The sequence below is a fragment of the Triticum urartu genome, chromosome 7, assembly GCF_003073215.2.
Source record: "Triticum urartu cultivar G1812 chromosome 7, Tu2.1, whole genome shotgun sequence".
NCBI lineage: Eukaryota > Viridiplantae > Streptophyta > Magnoliopsida > Poales > Poaceae > Triticum > Triticum urartu.
Genome location: NC_053028.1, coordinates 458,055,982 through 458,070,032, shown reverse-complemented (window position 1 = coordinate 458,070,032; position 14,051 = coordinate 458,055,982). Strand labels below are relative to the sequence as shown.

Below are 14,051 nucleotides of genomic sequence, written 5' to 3'. Positions count from 1 at the left end.
CGGAGCGGAGACGTCTCCCACGCCTTGATCCAGCAAGGAGGAGGGAGAGGTTGATGGAGATCCAACAGCACGACGGCGTGGTGGAAGTAGCGGGATTCCAACAGGGCTTCGCTAAGCGCTGCGGGAGGAGGGAGATGTGTCACGGGAGGGAGAGGGAGGCGCCAGGCCTTAGGTATGGTTGATCCTCCTTTACCCCACTATATATAGGGCCAAGGGAGAGGGGGGAGGCGCAGCCCTTGCCCCTTCCTCCAAGGAAGGGTGTGGCCAAGGGGGGGAGGAGTCCATCCTCCCCAAGGCACCTCGAAGGTGCCTTCCCCTTTTAGGACTCTCCCCTTTTTCTCTACTCTTGGCGCATGGGCCTCTTGGGGCTGGTGCCCTTGGCCCATGTAGGCCAAGGCGCACCCCCTACAGCCCATGTGGCCCCCGGGGCAGGTGGCCCCACCCGGTGGACCCCCGGGACCCTTCCGGTGGTCCCGGTACAATACCGATGACCCCGAAACTTGTCCCGATGGCCGAAATAGCACTTCCTATATATAATTCTTTACCTCCGGACCATTCCGGAACTCTTCGTGACGTCCAGGATCTCATCCGGGACTCTGAACAACTTTCGCGTTACCGCATACTAATATCTCCATAACCCTAGCGTCACCGAACCTTAAGTGTGTAGACCCTACGGGTTCGGGAGACATGCAGACATGACCGAGATGACTCTCCGGTCAATAACCAACAGCGGGATCTGGATACCCATGTTGGCTCCCACATGTTCCACGATGATCTCATCGGATGAACCACGATGTCAAGGACTTAACCAATCCCGTATACAATTCCCTTTGTCTAGCGGTATTGTACTTGCCCGAGATTCGATCGTCGGTATCCCTATACCTTGTTCAATCTCGTTACCGGCAAGTCTCTTTACTCGTTCCGTAACACATCATCCCGTGATCAACTCCTTGATCACATTGTGCACATTATGATGATGTCCTACCGAGTGGGCCCAGAGATACCTCTCCGTCACACGGAGTGACAAATCCCAGTCTCGATTCGTGCCAACCCAACAGACACTTTCAGAGATACCTGTAGTGCACCTTTATAGTCACCCAGTTACGTTGTGACGTTTGGTACACCCAAAGCATTCCTACGGTATCCGGGAGTTGCACAATCTCATGGTCTAAGGAAATGATACTTGACATTAGAAAAGCTTTAGCATACGAACTACACGATCTTTGTGCTAGGCTTAGGATTGGGTCTTGTCCATCACATCATTCTCCTAATGATGTGATCCCATTATCAATGACATCCAATGTCCATGGTCAGGAAAACGTAACCATCTATTGATCAACGAGCTAGTCAACTAGAGGCTTACTAGGGACATGGTGTTGTCCATGTATCCACACATGTATCTGAGTTTCCTATCAATACAATTCTAGCATGGATAATAAACGATTATCATGAACAAGGAAATATAATAATAACTAATTTATTATTGCCTCTAGGGAATATTTCCAACAGTCTCCCACTTGCACTAGAGTCAATAATCTAGTTCACATCGCCATGTGATTAACACTCACAGGTCACATCGCCATGTGACAAACATCCAAAGAGTTTACTAGTGTCACTAAACTAGTTCACATCATCATGTGATTAAGACTCAATGAGTTCTGGGTTTGATCATGTTACTTGTGAGAGAGGTTTTAGTCAACGGGTCTGAACCTTTCAGATCTGTGTGTGCTTTACAAATCTCTATGTCATCTCCTAGATGCAGCTACCACGCTCTATTTGGAACTATTCCAAATAACTGTTCTACTATACGAATCCAGTTTACTACTCAGAATAATCTGGATTAGTGTCAAAGTTTGCATCGGTGTAACCCTTTACGACGAACTCTTTTACTACCTCCATAATCGAGAAAATTCCTTAGTCCACTAGTTACTAAGGATAACTTTGACCGCTGTCCTGTGATCCATTCTTGGATCACTCTTGTACCCCTTGACTGACTCATGGCAAGGCACACTTCAGGTGCGGTACACAGCATAGCATACTGTAGAGCCTATGTCTTAAGCATAGGGGACGACCTTCGTCCTTTCTCTCTATTCTGCCGTGGTCGAGCTTTAAGTCTTAACTTCATACCTTACAACTCAGGCAAGAACTCCTTCTTTGACTGATCCATCTTGAACACCTTCAAGACCATGTCAAGGTATGTGCTCATTTGAAAGTACTTTTAAGCGTTTTGATCTATCCTTATAGATCTTGATGCTCAATGTTCAAGTAGCTTAATCCAGGCTTTCCATTGAAAACACTTTCCAAATAACCCTATATGCTTTCCAGAAATTCTACGTCATTTCTGATCAACAATATGTCAACATATACTTATCAGAAATTCTATAGTGCTCCCACTCACTTCTTTGGAAATACAAGTTTCTCATAAACTTTGTATAAACCCAAAATCTTTGATCATCATCAAAGCATACATTCCAACTCCGAGATGCTTACTCCAGTCCTTAGAAGGATTGCTGGAGCTTTGCATACTTATTAGCATCTTTCAGGATTGACAAAAACCTTCCGGTTGTATCATATACAACCTTTCCTCAAGAAAATCGTCGAGGAAACAATGTTTTGACATCCTATCTGCAAGATTTCATAAATAATGCATTAATCGCTAATATAATTCCAACAGACTCTTAGCATCGCTACGAGTGAGAAAGTCTCATCGTAGTCAACTCCTTGAACTTGTCGGAAAACATCTTAACGACAAGTCGAGCTTTCTTAATGGTGACATTTACCATCATTGTTCGTCTTCCTTTTAAAATCCATCTGCACTCAACAGCCTTACGACCATCGAGCTGTTCTGCCAAAGTCTACACTTTGTTTTCATACATGGATCCTCTCTCGGATTTTATGGCCTCGAGCCATTTATCGGAATCCGGGCCCACCATCGCTTCTCCATAGCTCGTAGGTTCATTTTTGTCTAGAAACATGACTTCCAAGACAGGATTATGTACCACTCTGAAGTAGTACGCATCCTTGTCATCCCACGAGGTTTGGGAGTGACTTGATCCGAAGTCTCATGATCAATATCATAAGCTTCCACTTCAATTGGTGTAGGTGCCACAGGAACAACTCTTTGTGCCCTGCTATACACTAGTTGAAGAGACGGTTCAATAACCTCATCAAGTCTCCACCGTCCTCCCACTCAATTCTTTCGAGAGAAACTTTTCCTTGAGAAAGGACCCGATTCTAGAAACAATCCCTTATTGCTTTCGGATCTGAGACAGGAGGTATACCCAACTGTTTTGGATGTCCTATGAAGATGCATTTATCCGCTTTGGGTTCGAGCTTATCAGCCTGAAACTTTTTCACATAAGCGTCGCAGCCCCAAACTTTTAAGAAATGACAGCTTAAGTTTCTCTAAACCATAGTTCATACGGTGTCATCTCATCGGAATTACGTGGTGCCCTATTTAAAGTGAATGTGGTTGTCTCTAATGCCTAACCCATAAACTATCGTGGTAATTCGATAAGAGACATCATGGTATGCATCATATCCAATAGGGTGCAGTTATTATGCTCGGACACACCATCACACTATGGTGTTCCAGGCTGTATTAGTTGTGAAACAATTTCCACAATGTCTTAATTCTGTGCCAAACTCGTAATTCAGATATTCATCTCTATGATCATATCATAGATATTTTATCCTCTTGTCACGACGATCTTTCAACTTCACCCTGAAATTACTTGAACCTTTCAATAATTCAGACTCGTGATTCATCAAGTAAATATACTCAACATCTACTCAAATCATCTGTGAAGTAAGAACATAACGATATCCACTACACGCCTCAGCACTCATTGGACTGCACACATCAAAATGGATTACTTCCAACAAGTTGCTTTCTAGTTCCATTTTACTGAAAACGAGGCTTTCAGTCATCTTGCCCATGTGGTATGATTTGCATGTCTCAAGTGATTTAAAATCAAGTGAGTCCAAATGGTCCATTTGCATGGAGTTTCTTCATGCATATCTACCAATAGACATGGTTCGCATGTCTCAAACTTTTCAAAAACGAGTGAGCCCAAAGATCCATCAACATGGAGCTTCTTCATGCGTTTTATACCGATATGACTTACGTGGCAGTGCCACAAGTAGGTGGTACTATCATTACTATCTTTTGGCATGAACATGTGTATCACTACGATCGAGATTCAATAAACCATTCATTTCAGGTGTAAGACTATTGAAGGTATTATTCAAATAAACAGAGTAACCATTATTCTCCTTAAATGAATAACCGTATCACGATAGACATAATCCAATCATGTCTATGCTCAACGCAAACACCAAATAACCATTATTTAGGTTTAACACCAATCTCGATGGTAGAGGGAGCGTGCGATGCTTGATCATATCAACATTGGAAACACTTCCAACACATATCGTCAGCTCACCTTTAGCTAGTCTCCGTTTATTCCGTAGCTTTTATTTCGAGTTACTAACACTTAGCAACCGAACCGGTATCTAATACCCTGGTGCTACTAGGAGTACTAGTAAAGTACACATCAACACAATGTATATCCAATATACTTCTATCGACCTTGCCAGCCTTCTCATCTACCAAGTATCTAGGGTAATTCTGCTCCAGTGGCTGTTCCCCTTATTACAGAAGCACTCAGTCTCGGGTTTGGGTTCAACCTTGGGTTTCTTCACTAGAGCAGCAGCTGAATTGCCGTTTCATGAAGTATCCCTTCTTGCCCTTACCCTTCTTGAAACTAGTGGTTTCACCAACCATCAACAATTGGTACTCCTTCTTGATATCTACTTTCGTGGTGTCATACATCGCGAATATCTCAAGGATCATCATATATGTCCCTGATATATCATAGTTCATCACGAAGCTCTAGCAGCTTGGTGGTAATGACTTCGGAGAACCATCACTATTTCATCTGGAAGATCAACTCCCACTCGATTCAAGCGATTGTTGTACTCAGACAATCTGAGCACAAGCTCAACAATTGAGCTTTTCTCCCTTAGTTTGCAGGCTAAGAAAATCGTCGGAGGTCTTAAACCTCTTGACGTGGGCACGAGCCTGAAATCCCAATTTCAGTCCTCGAAACATCTCATATGTTTCCGCGACGTTTCAAAACCCGTCTTCGGTGCCTTAACTCTAAACCATTTAGCATTACGCACTGAACTATCATGTAGTCATCAAAACGTGCATGTCAGATGTTCGCAACATCCACAGACGACGTTCGAGGTTCAGCACACTGAACGGTGCATTAAGGACATAAGCCTTCTATGAAGCAATGAGGACAATCCTCGGTTTATGGACCTAGTCCGCATAATTGCTACTATCAACTTTCAACTAAATTTTCTCTAGGAACATAACTAAACAGTAGAACTGAAGCGCGAGCTACGACATAATTTGCGAAGACCTTTTGACTATGTTCAGGATAATTAAGTTCATCTTATGAACTCCCACTCAGATAGACATCCCTCTAGTCATCTAAGTGATTACATGATCCGAGTCAACTAGGCTGTGTCCGATCATCACGTGAGACGGACTAGTCATCATCGGTGAACATCTTCATGTTGATCGTATCTTCTATACGACTCATGCTCGACCTTTCGGTCTTCTGTGTTCCGAGGCCATGTCTGTACATGCTAGGCTCGTCAAGTTAACCCTAAGTGTTTTGCATGTGTAAAACTGTCTTACACCCATTGTATGTGAACGTAAGGATCTATCACACCCGATCATCACGGCGTGCTTCGAAACGACGAACTGTAGCAACGGTGCACAGTTAGGGGAGAACACTTCTTGAAATTTTAATGAGGGATCATCTTATTTACTACCGTCGTTCTAAGCAAATAAGATGTATAAACATGATAAACATCACATGCAATCAAATAATAGTGACATGATATGGCCAATATCATATAGCTCCTTTGATCTCCATCTTGGGGCTCCATGATCATCTTGTCACCGGTATGACACCATGATCTCCATCATCATGATCTCCATCATCGTGTCTTCTTGAAGTTGTCACGTCATCTATTACTTCTACTACTACAGCTAACGGTTAGCAATAAAGTAAAGTAATTACATGACGTTTATGTTGACACGCAGGTCATAAATAAATTAAGACAACTCCTATGGCTCCTGCCGGTTGTCATACTCATCGACATGCAAGTCGTGATTCCTATTACAAGAACATGATCAATCTCATACATCACATATATCATTCATCACATCCTTTTGGCCATATCACATCACATAGCATACCCTGCAAAAACAAGTTAGACGTCCTCTAATTGTTGTTTGCATGTTTTACGTGGCTGCTATGGGTTTCTAGCAAGAACGTTTCTTACCTACGCAAAGACCACAACGTGATATGCCAATTGCTATTTACCCTTCATAAGGACCCTTTTCATCGAATCCGATCCGACTAAAGTAGGAGAGACAGACACCCGCTAGCCACCTTATGCAACTAGTGCATGTCAGTCGGTGGAACCTGTCTCACATAAGAGTACGTGTAAGGTCGGTCCGGGCCGCTTCATCCCACGATACCGCCGAATCAAGATAAGACTAGTAACGACAAGCATATTGAACAAAATCACCGCCCACAACTACTTTGTGTTCTACTCGTGCATAGAAACTACGCATAGACCTAGCTCATGATGCCACTGTTGGGGAACGTAGCATAAATTCAAAATTTTCCTACGTGTCACCAAGATCTATCTATGGAGTCATCTAGCAACGAGGGAGGAGTGGATCTACATACCCTTGTAGATCGCGCGCGGAAGCGTTCAAGAGAACAGGGTTGATGGAGTCGTACTCGTCGTGATTCAAATCACCGATGATCCTAGCGCCGAACGGACGGCACCTCCGCGTTCAACACACGTACGGAGCGGAGACGTCTCCCACGCCTTGATCCAGCAAGGAGGAGGGAGAGGTTGATGGAGATCCAACAGCACGACGGCGTGATGGAAGTAGCGGGATTCCAACAGGGCTTCGCTAAGCGCTGCGGGAGGAGGGAGATGTGTCACGGGAGGGAGAGGGAGGCGCCAGGCCTTAGGTATGGTTGCTCCTCCTTTTCCCCACTATATATAGGGCCAAGGGAGAGGGGGGAGGCGCAGCCCTTGCCCCTTCCTCCAAGGAAGGGTGCGGCCAAGGGGGGAGGAGTCCATCCTCCCCAAGGCACCTCGAAGGTGCCTTCCCCTTTTAGGACTCTCCCCTTTTTCTCTACTCTTGGCGCATGGGCCTCTTGGGGCTGGTTCCCTTGGCCCATGTAGGCCAAGGCGCACCCCTACAGCCCATGTGGCCCCCGGGGCAGGTGGCCCCACCCGGTGGACCCTCGGGACCCTTCCGGTGGTCCCGGTACAATACCGATGACCCCGAAACTTGTCCCGATGGCCGAAATAGCACTTCCTATATATAATTCTTTACCTCCGGACATTCCGGAACTCCTCGTGACGTCCGAGATCTCATTCCTACGGTATCCGGGAGTTGCACAATCTCATGGTCTAAGGAAATGATACTTGACATTAGAAAAGCTTTAGCATACGAACTACACGATCTTTGTGCTAGGCTTAGGATTGGGTCTTGTCCATCACATCATTCTCCTAATGATGTGATCCCGTTATCAATGACATCCAATGTCCATGGTCAGGAAACCGTAACCATCTATTGATCAACGAGCTAGTCAACTAGAGGCTTACTAGGGACATGGTGTTGTCCATGTATCCACACATGTATCTGAGTTTCCTATCAATACAATTCTAGCATGGATAATAAACGATTATCATGAACAAGGAAATATAATAATAACTAATTTATTATTGCCTCTAGGGCATATTTCCAACAGGTACTTGATGGCATGTAGATCATCATCGCGAGCCATGTGGATGTGAAGGAGGAAATCCTCAATCCATACAGCGGGATCTATTGTGCCATCGTATGATTCGATATTTACGAGTTTGAAACCCTCTGGGAATTCATGATTCATAACTTCATCAGTGAAGCATAGGGCGTGTGCGGCGCCTCTGTGCCGGGCTATATCCTGACGCAGTTCGTATGAGTCTTGTCTGCTGTATTCGGCCCAGCCGGGTTTACTCTTGGTGTATCCGACACGACGATTATCGTCCCGTGTTGGCGCACGTACCCGTGTCCCGTATATTGACCTTGCGATGTTTGCCTTACTGTCCAATATGTCTTGCAGGTCCCCTGTGTTACTCCGGGCCTTAGTATTTTTGATTGAGTGGTGACGGGGTGCGGGCTGAACTTCAGGCTGAAACGCCTCTCTGGCTCGGGCGCGTAGTGGCCGGTCAGCCGCATCGTACACTGGTGAATGAGGTTTCAATGCTTCCTCCTCGAGGTGAGGTAGCAACCTGCATTTTGGGTAACTCTTGGACGGGCGCTCGAGTTCATGCTCCTCGGCCGCAAGGACTTCGGTCCACCTGTCTGCTAGCAAGTCTTGATCTGCTTGAAGCTGTTGCTGCTTTTTCTTTAGGCTATTTGCCGTGGCCATAAGCCAGCGCTTGAAGCGCTCTTGTTCGACGGGGTCCTCAGGCACAATAAACTCGTCATCGCCGAGGCTCGCCTCGACTTCGGAAAGAGGCATGTAATTGTCCTCCTCCGGTTCTCCATCTTCTGCCTGCTCTGGAGGGCTAGCTTGCCCGTCCTACAGCTCTACATCGTGCTGGAGTGGATTGTTGTTGTCTTCGGTGCTATCCGGAGTGTTATTATCTCATATGCCAGTATCATTGCTCTTGCTGTGGCGGGACTTAGAGCGGCGCCGCTGATGTCGGCGCTTGGGTTGCTTCTTGGAGGGGTCATCCTCCGTTGTCTCGTCGCCATTGCCTTCTTTGGAGATGTCCACCATGTATATATTATATGATGAGGTGGCGGTCCAGCGCCCTGAGGGCGGTGGTTCCTGTCATAGGTTTATGTCATAGATTTCATACCATCGTTATATGAGGTCAAATCAACTGTTGTTAGAGTGAGGAATTTCGATGCAAAAATGTAATTCTTCTTGTGTTGAATAAATGTCCCAATTATTATCATCAATGCCATCTTCATACAGATTTAAGTAGATTTCAGCAGTAGGAATCTTTACTTGTTTTTAAAGCTAAGTAAAAGGCTTCTTAATGCTACCTTTACATTGCTATTGTGTTCTAAACCAATGGTATCCACATATTTTCTTTTGCAAAACTGAAGTGTAGTGACTGAGGTCAGATCAAATGCTGGGGTGTGCATACTCGCACCATGCTTCACGTCACAACTCAGTCGATTGATCTTTCATCATCAAACCTTTGAGATGATATCGTTCACACAGTGACTATTGCTTTACTATATTGAAATGCATCACTAATGTTTCTTTTCACGGAAACAGTGAAATGAAGCATTCTACTGTATCTCTTTTTATTAATTACAAGAAAAAACAAAAAAATGTATAAAGAGAAACAAAAAGAAAGCAAGAGTTACAGATAATGCACCAGCAGGTTTGTTATTTAAAATACGAGATCTGTAATTGTAACCATGTTCATTAGGGGGTGCTAAGAGGCAGGTGCTGCTTTTGCAGGTCGCCCAATCTGAGGCACCTTGACCTTGTGAAGTGCTATAGGATCACGAAAGAAGGATTGGCCGAGGCGATACCAAGGTTTCCTCTGCTGGAGAAGATCGTGCTTTGGGGTTACCAAAGAAATGTCATAGGGGATTTGTATCAAGTCATTGGTAAAACATGCAATCAACTCGAGTGCCTCGAGCTATGCCATGGGAGCAGGGAACAGACGCTTGGGATTGCGCACTGCATGGGCTGCGAGACCTTGCCCTCATACGCTGCAGCGTGAACGACGAAGGGCTGGCATTTATCATTCATAGTTGCCCTCTCCTGGAGCGTCTTCACGTGAGGGGTTGCTCCGAGATCGTGGGCGAGCCAGTCCTGATGGCCAAGCGTGCCAGGATCAAGGCAATGTCGGTTCAAATCTATGCCCGCTATAACTGGGACTAAGTGGTTTGTATTTCTCCATTTAAGATGTACTCCCTCCGTTCGGAATTACTTGTTTCGGAAATGGATGTATTTAAAACTAAAATACGTCTAGATACATCCATTTTCACGACAAGTAATTCTAAACGGAGGGAGTACACTGAGGGGCAACTAAATTTTGGTGACAGAGTTGGATGATTGGATCCTGAGGACAGCAATGTACATATTTCAGAAGCTGTCATTTTCTTTTCCTGGCGATCAGATATCAAATCAAAACGACCATTTTGATGTTTATAATTGTCCAGCTGCTTGACCTTTTCTTTCTACAGCAGCATCATTCGAGTTTTAAATGTTCAGAGATTGTGCTCTGAGGATTCGTACCTGCGCACGCACCACGCAGCCCCTGTATTCTTCTCCGGCTCCGTTTATCCCTGCCCGAGACGGTGAAGCTGAGTTTGCTCCGCAATGACAGTAGAAGCACGGGTTGGGTTGGGCCTGGGCCCTGGGCCCTGGTCGAGAGAGAACTTGAAAGGAAATGTTTGGGACTGTTGGTGCCAAAAACTCAATTCTTTTGGAGGGCGCGCTAAGGGTGTGTTTGGTTTGTGCCCCAACTAGCCCCACCAAAATATTGGCATGACCAAAGCGAGGGCATGACAAAAAATTTAGTAAGATGGTGTCGTTTGATTTATAGCCATTGTACATGCCAAAATTTTGGTAAAGTTGCTGGACTTCGTTTGGTTTGGAGCCAACTGAGTTTGCGTTGGATTAGTGTTTGGTTTGATTCTACTCGTAGTTTTGTTGAGCTGCTAAAAGAGTGAGACAAGGACTATAGGACCTTTTCACAACAAAAGGAAAAATTAACCAAGGGATTATAAGGTTAGCCGGACTAAAATCCACGGCAATGAAAACACAATTAGGAAACAAATCGCTGCAACTAATAATAGGTGAGGACTGTACGGAGGCACCACCGGCATATGCATGGCGCGCGTGGAGCGAGTCTCACGCAGAAAAAGGCTGCAGTTAATTAGGGAGGCAAACAACCAATTTAATCAGTAGCTGTGCGACAGCGCGTGGAGCTTTAGATTCAGTTAGCGTTAATTTGGCCGGATAATCCGCATGCCATTCGTTATAATACAGCATATTCACGTACGGAAGAGCGGGCGTCGAACTCGCCAATTTTTTGACGAACATTTTCCGCGCCGACATTGCGCCAACAGATTGACGAGAATAACATGGGAAGGTCCTGGGCGTGCTGGGCGAGCCAAAATTTTGGCCCCAATCCAAACCATAGCCAAATCATACGGGCACGCCAAATTTTTGGTGCGGTCATCGTTGGTTGTAAACCAAACGCACCCTAAAAGAATTTCGCGGTTCCCTCCAAAACAGAGCCGCGAGGAAACGGGAGAGGGAGATAGCCGCCGCAGCCGCCGTGGTCGTGGGAGGAAGAGAGACGCCATGCCGATCGAGCTGCCGAAGGGTCTGCCCTTCGCGGTGGACACTTGGACCCCCGCCTCCGCCCTCAAGCGCCACCGCTTCCTTACCCACGCCCACCGCGACCACCTCGCCGGCATCACCACCGCCGGCGCCGTCTACGCCTCGCGCCTCACCGTCCTCATCGCCCGCCACATCTTCCCTCAGGTAAACGCCAGCCTGCACCGCATCTCACCTGCATTTATTTTCATTTCATCCCCATTCCCGTTTCATGGAAAAACAATTTGCCACCTCAAAGCTTGGGTCGGACGCGTTCGTGGAGATGGAGCTCGGGGCGCCGGTGCTCGTCCCGGATCCCGACGGCGACTTCACCGTCACCGCCTTCGACGCCAACCACTGCCCTGGTCAGTCCGCCGACGCCGTCCTCTTCCCATTCTCGCTAATCCCCTCATTAGTACCCCACCGCGGCCGATTCTAAATCCTTCCCCTGCTCGCAGGGGCGGTGATGTTTCTGTTCGAGGGCGCCTTCGGCAACGTCCTGCACACCGGCGACTGCCGCCTCACCCCCGACTGCATTCAGGGCCTGCCGTTCAGGTACATCACCGCTGAGGCACCAGGAGCGAGCCAGGCGCCGCCGTCGTGCCGCATCGACTACCTCTTCCTGGACTGCACGTTTGCCAAGTGCCCGCTGCAATTCCCGGCCAAGGAGGCCTCCATACGTCAGGTCCGCGTGCTGCTTCATCAGTAAATCAGACCAGCAATCGACCCCGTGTGTCTCATCATCACATTGTATTTTTTTTCAGGTGATCAACTGCATCTGGGAGCACCCGAATGCGCCGACAGTATATCTCGTGTCCGACATGCTGGGACAGGAGGACATACTGATCGAGGTGTCCAGGGCGTTTGGGTCGAAGATATACGTCGACAGGGACAAGAATTCAGAGTGCTACCACACCCTCTCGCTCGTCGCACCGGAAATCCTCACCGAGGACGTGTCCTCTCGCTTTCAGGTGATCGAATTCCCCCGGTTGTTGGAGCGGGCAACGGAGATGCTTGCATTAGCACGGGCGAGGCAGCAGCCTGAGCCCCTCATCATCAGGCCTTCTACCCAGTGGTACGCGCACTACGCGGCACCAGAGGCGTCGCTGAAGCAGAAGCCGGCGCTGACGGAGCCTATGCGGGATGAATTCGGGGTGTGGCACGTGTGCTTGACGATGCATTCGTCTCGCGAGGAGCTGGAGCAGGCCCTGCGATTCCTCCAGCCCAAGTGGGTCATCTCGACAACACCTCCTTGCCTTGCCATGGATCTGGCCTATGTCAAGAAACACTGCTTCCTGTCCCGGCTAGGCCCCGATGATCCCATCTGGAAGTTGCTCAGAATACCTCATGGAAATGCTACTGTCACAGGCTCACCGCAGGCGTCAAGAACCACAGTAGAAGCCATCAAGCAGAGTGAGGAACAAGAGTCAGAAGACACTTGGTCTGCTGTTTGCAGCCAGGTATTACAAGATGAAGGACCAGTGTTACAAGATTTTGCAATTGAAGTGGCGCAGCCCGTGACATTGTTTGGGAGAGCAAGGCTTGGATTACCTCAGGACTGTGAACTGTGGAAAGACGAGTATGAGAGTGTTCAAGTGGCCGAGGAGGCCAAATTTGAGGAGGAATTGCAGAATTCAAATGCAAAATCCTTCGAGCTATGGAAGGACTTCAAATCTGACAAGGGCACTGCCCACATGATTGATTTAACTCAAGCTGTAACAAACGAGCTCCATGATTCAGCAACAGAACCTGAGTTGCAGAAGGACTGTGAATCCATCGACGGCATTCAAGTAATCGACATTACTCATGATGACGTGTGTGAGCACAGCTCGAGTAGGGACGGCGGTGCTGAACTTGCCAAGGATATGAAATGCAATGAGGGTGCAGAACAAATCAGGTTATCTAGATTCGAGGCGAAAGAAGAGAATTCAACTGCAAGAGCCAGGTTCTCGGAAATTTGCAAGCCCAGGGAGAGTGTCAAATTCACCGCTGAGACAATAGGCAAGCAAGCTAAAATAGAAGCAACAGAAGAACTGCTTTCCGAGGATCGCACTGTTCTATCCGACATTAGCAACAGATCTGAAGGCCCTGACACTGACAGAGCAGATACTGCTGGAGTCGGGTCATCGAAGGTTTTGAATGCGAAGCTGAGGAGGTTGTACAGGTCGATGAACGTGGCAGTTCCTCGGCCATTGCCGTCATTGGTGGAGCTCATGGGAGCCTCCAAACGACCAAGGGTCTCCTCCCAGTTTCATCTATGAAAGGCCTTTTGTTATTATTATTTTTTGACGCGTCAACGCCTGAACCTTTATTAACCACTGTCAAAGTGTTACAAGCATAGGGAACAGAAGTACAGGGGGTTTGGGGGAAGGGAAAAAGCAAAGGGAAAAGATTACATTATGCCATGGGACTATATTCTCCCGGCTAGATGGAACAACATGGAGCGCCAGTCATGGAGCATAATTTGCCTCTGTGGTTTCTTGCAATGATGGGACCAAAGTCGAAGATCGTCGGCTGCCGAACTAGCAATAGTGTGGGGCTGGAGTTGTTGGTTTCAGAAAACCTTGGCGTTTCGTCTCTTCCAAATGTTCCAGAGGACGA

The 14,051-nt window shown here is 47.0% G+C and overlaps 1 protein-coding gene across 1 annotated transcript; it reads left to right on the top strand.

Annotated features, from left to right (window-relative positions):
* The first annotated feature begins 11,892 nt into the window (after positions 1-11,892).
* LOC125522660 (5' exonuclease Apollo-like) lies at positions 11,893-13,739 on the top strand. The gene is made up of 2 exons (XM_048687706.1): positions 11,893-12,135; positions 12,215-13,739. Exons 1-2 carry the CDS (start codon positions 11,917-11,919, stop codon positions 13,709-13,711), a joined length of 1,716 nt encoding a protein of 571 aa, XP_048543663.1. The 5' UTR covers positions 11,893-11,916; the 3' UTR covers positions 13,712-13,739.
* Positions 13,740-14,051: the final 312 nt, after the last annotated feature.

Coding starts and splice junctions, on each gene's coding strand:
- LOC125522660 (XM_048687706.1), top strand. CDS start 11,917: ATGTTTCTGTTCGAGGGCGCCTTCGGCAACGTCCTGCACACCGGCGAC. Junction 12,136..12,214: donor AGGAGGCCTCCATACGTCAG/GTCCGCGTGCTG, acceptor ATTTTTTTTCAG/GTGATCAACTGCATCTGGGA.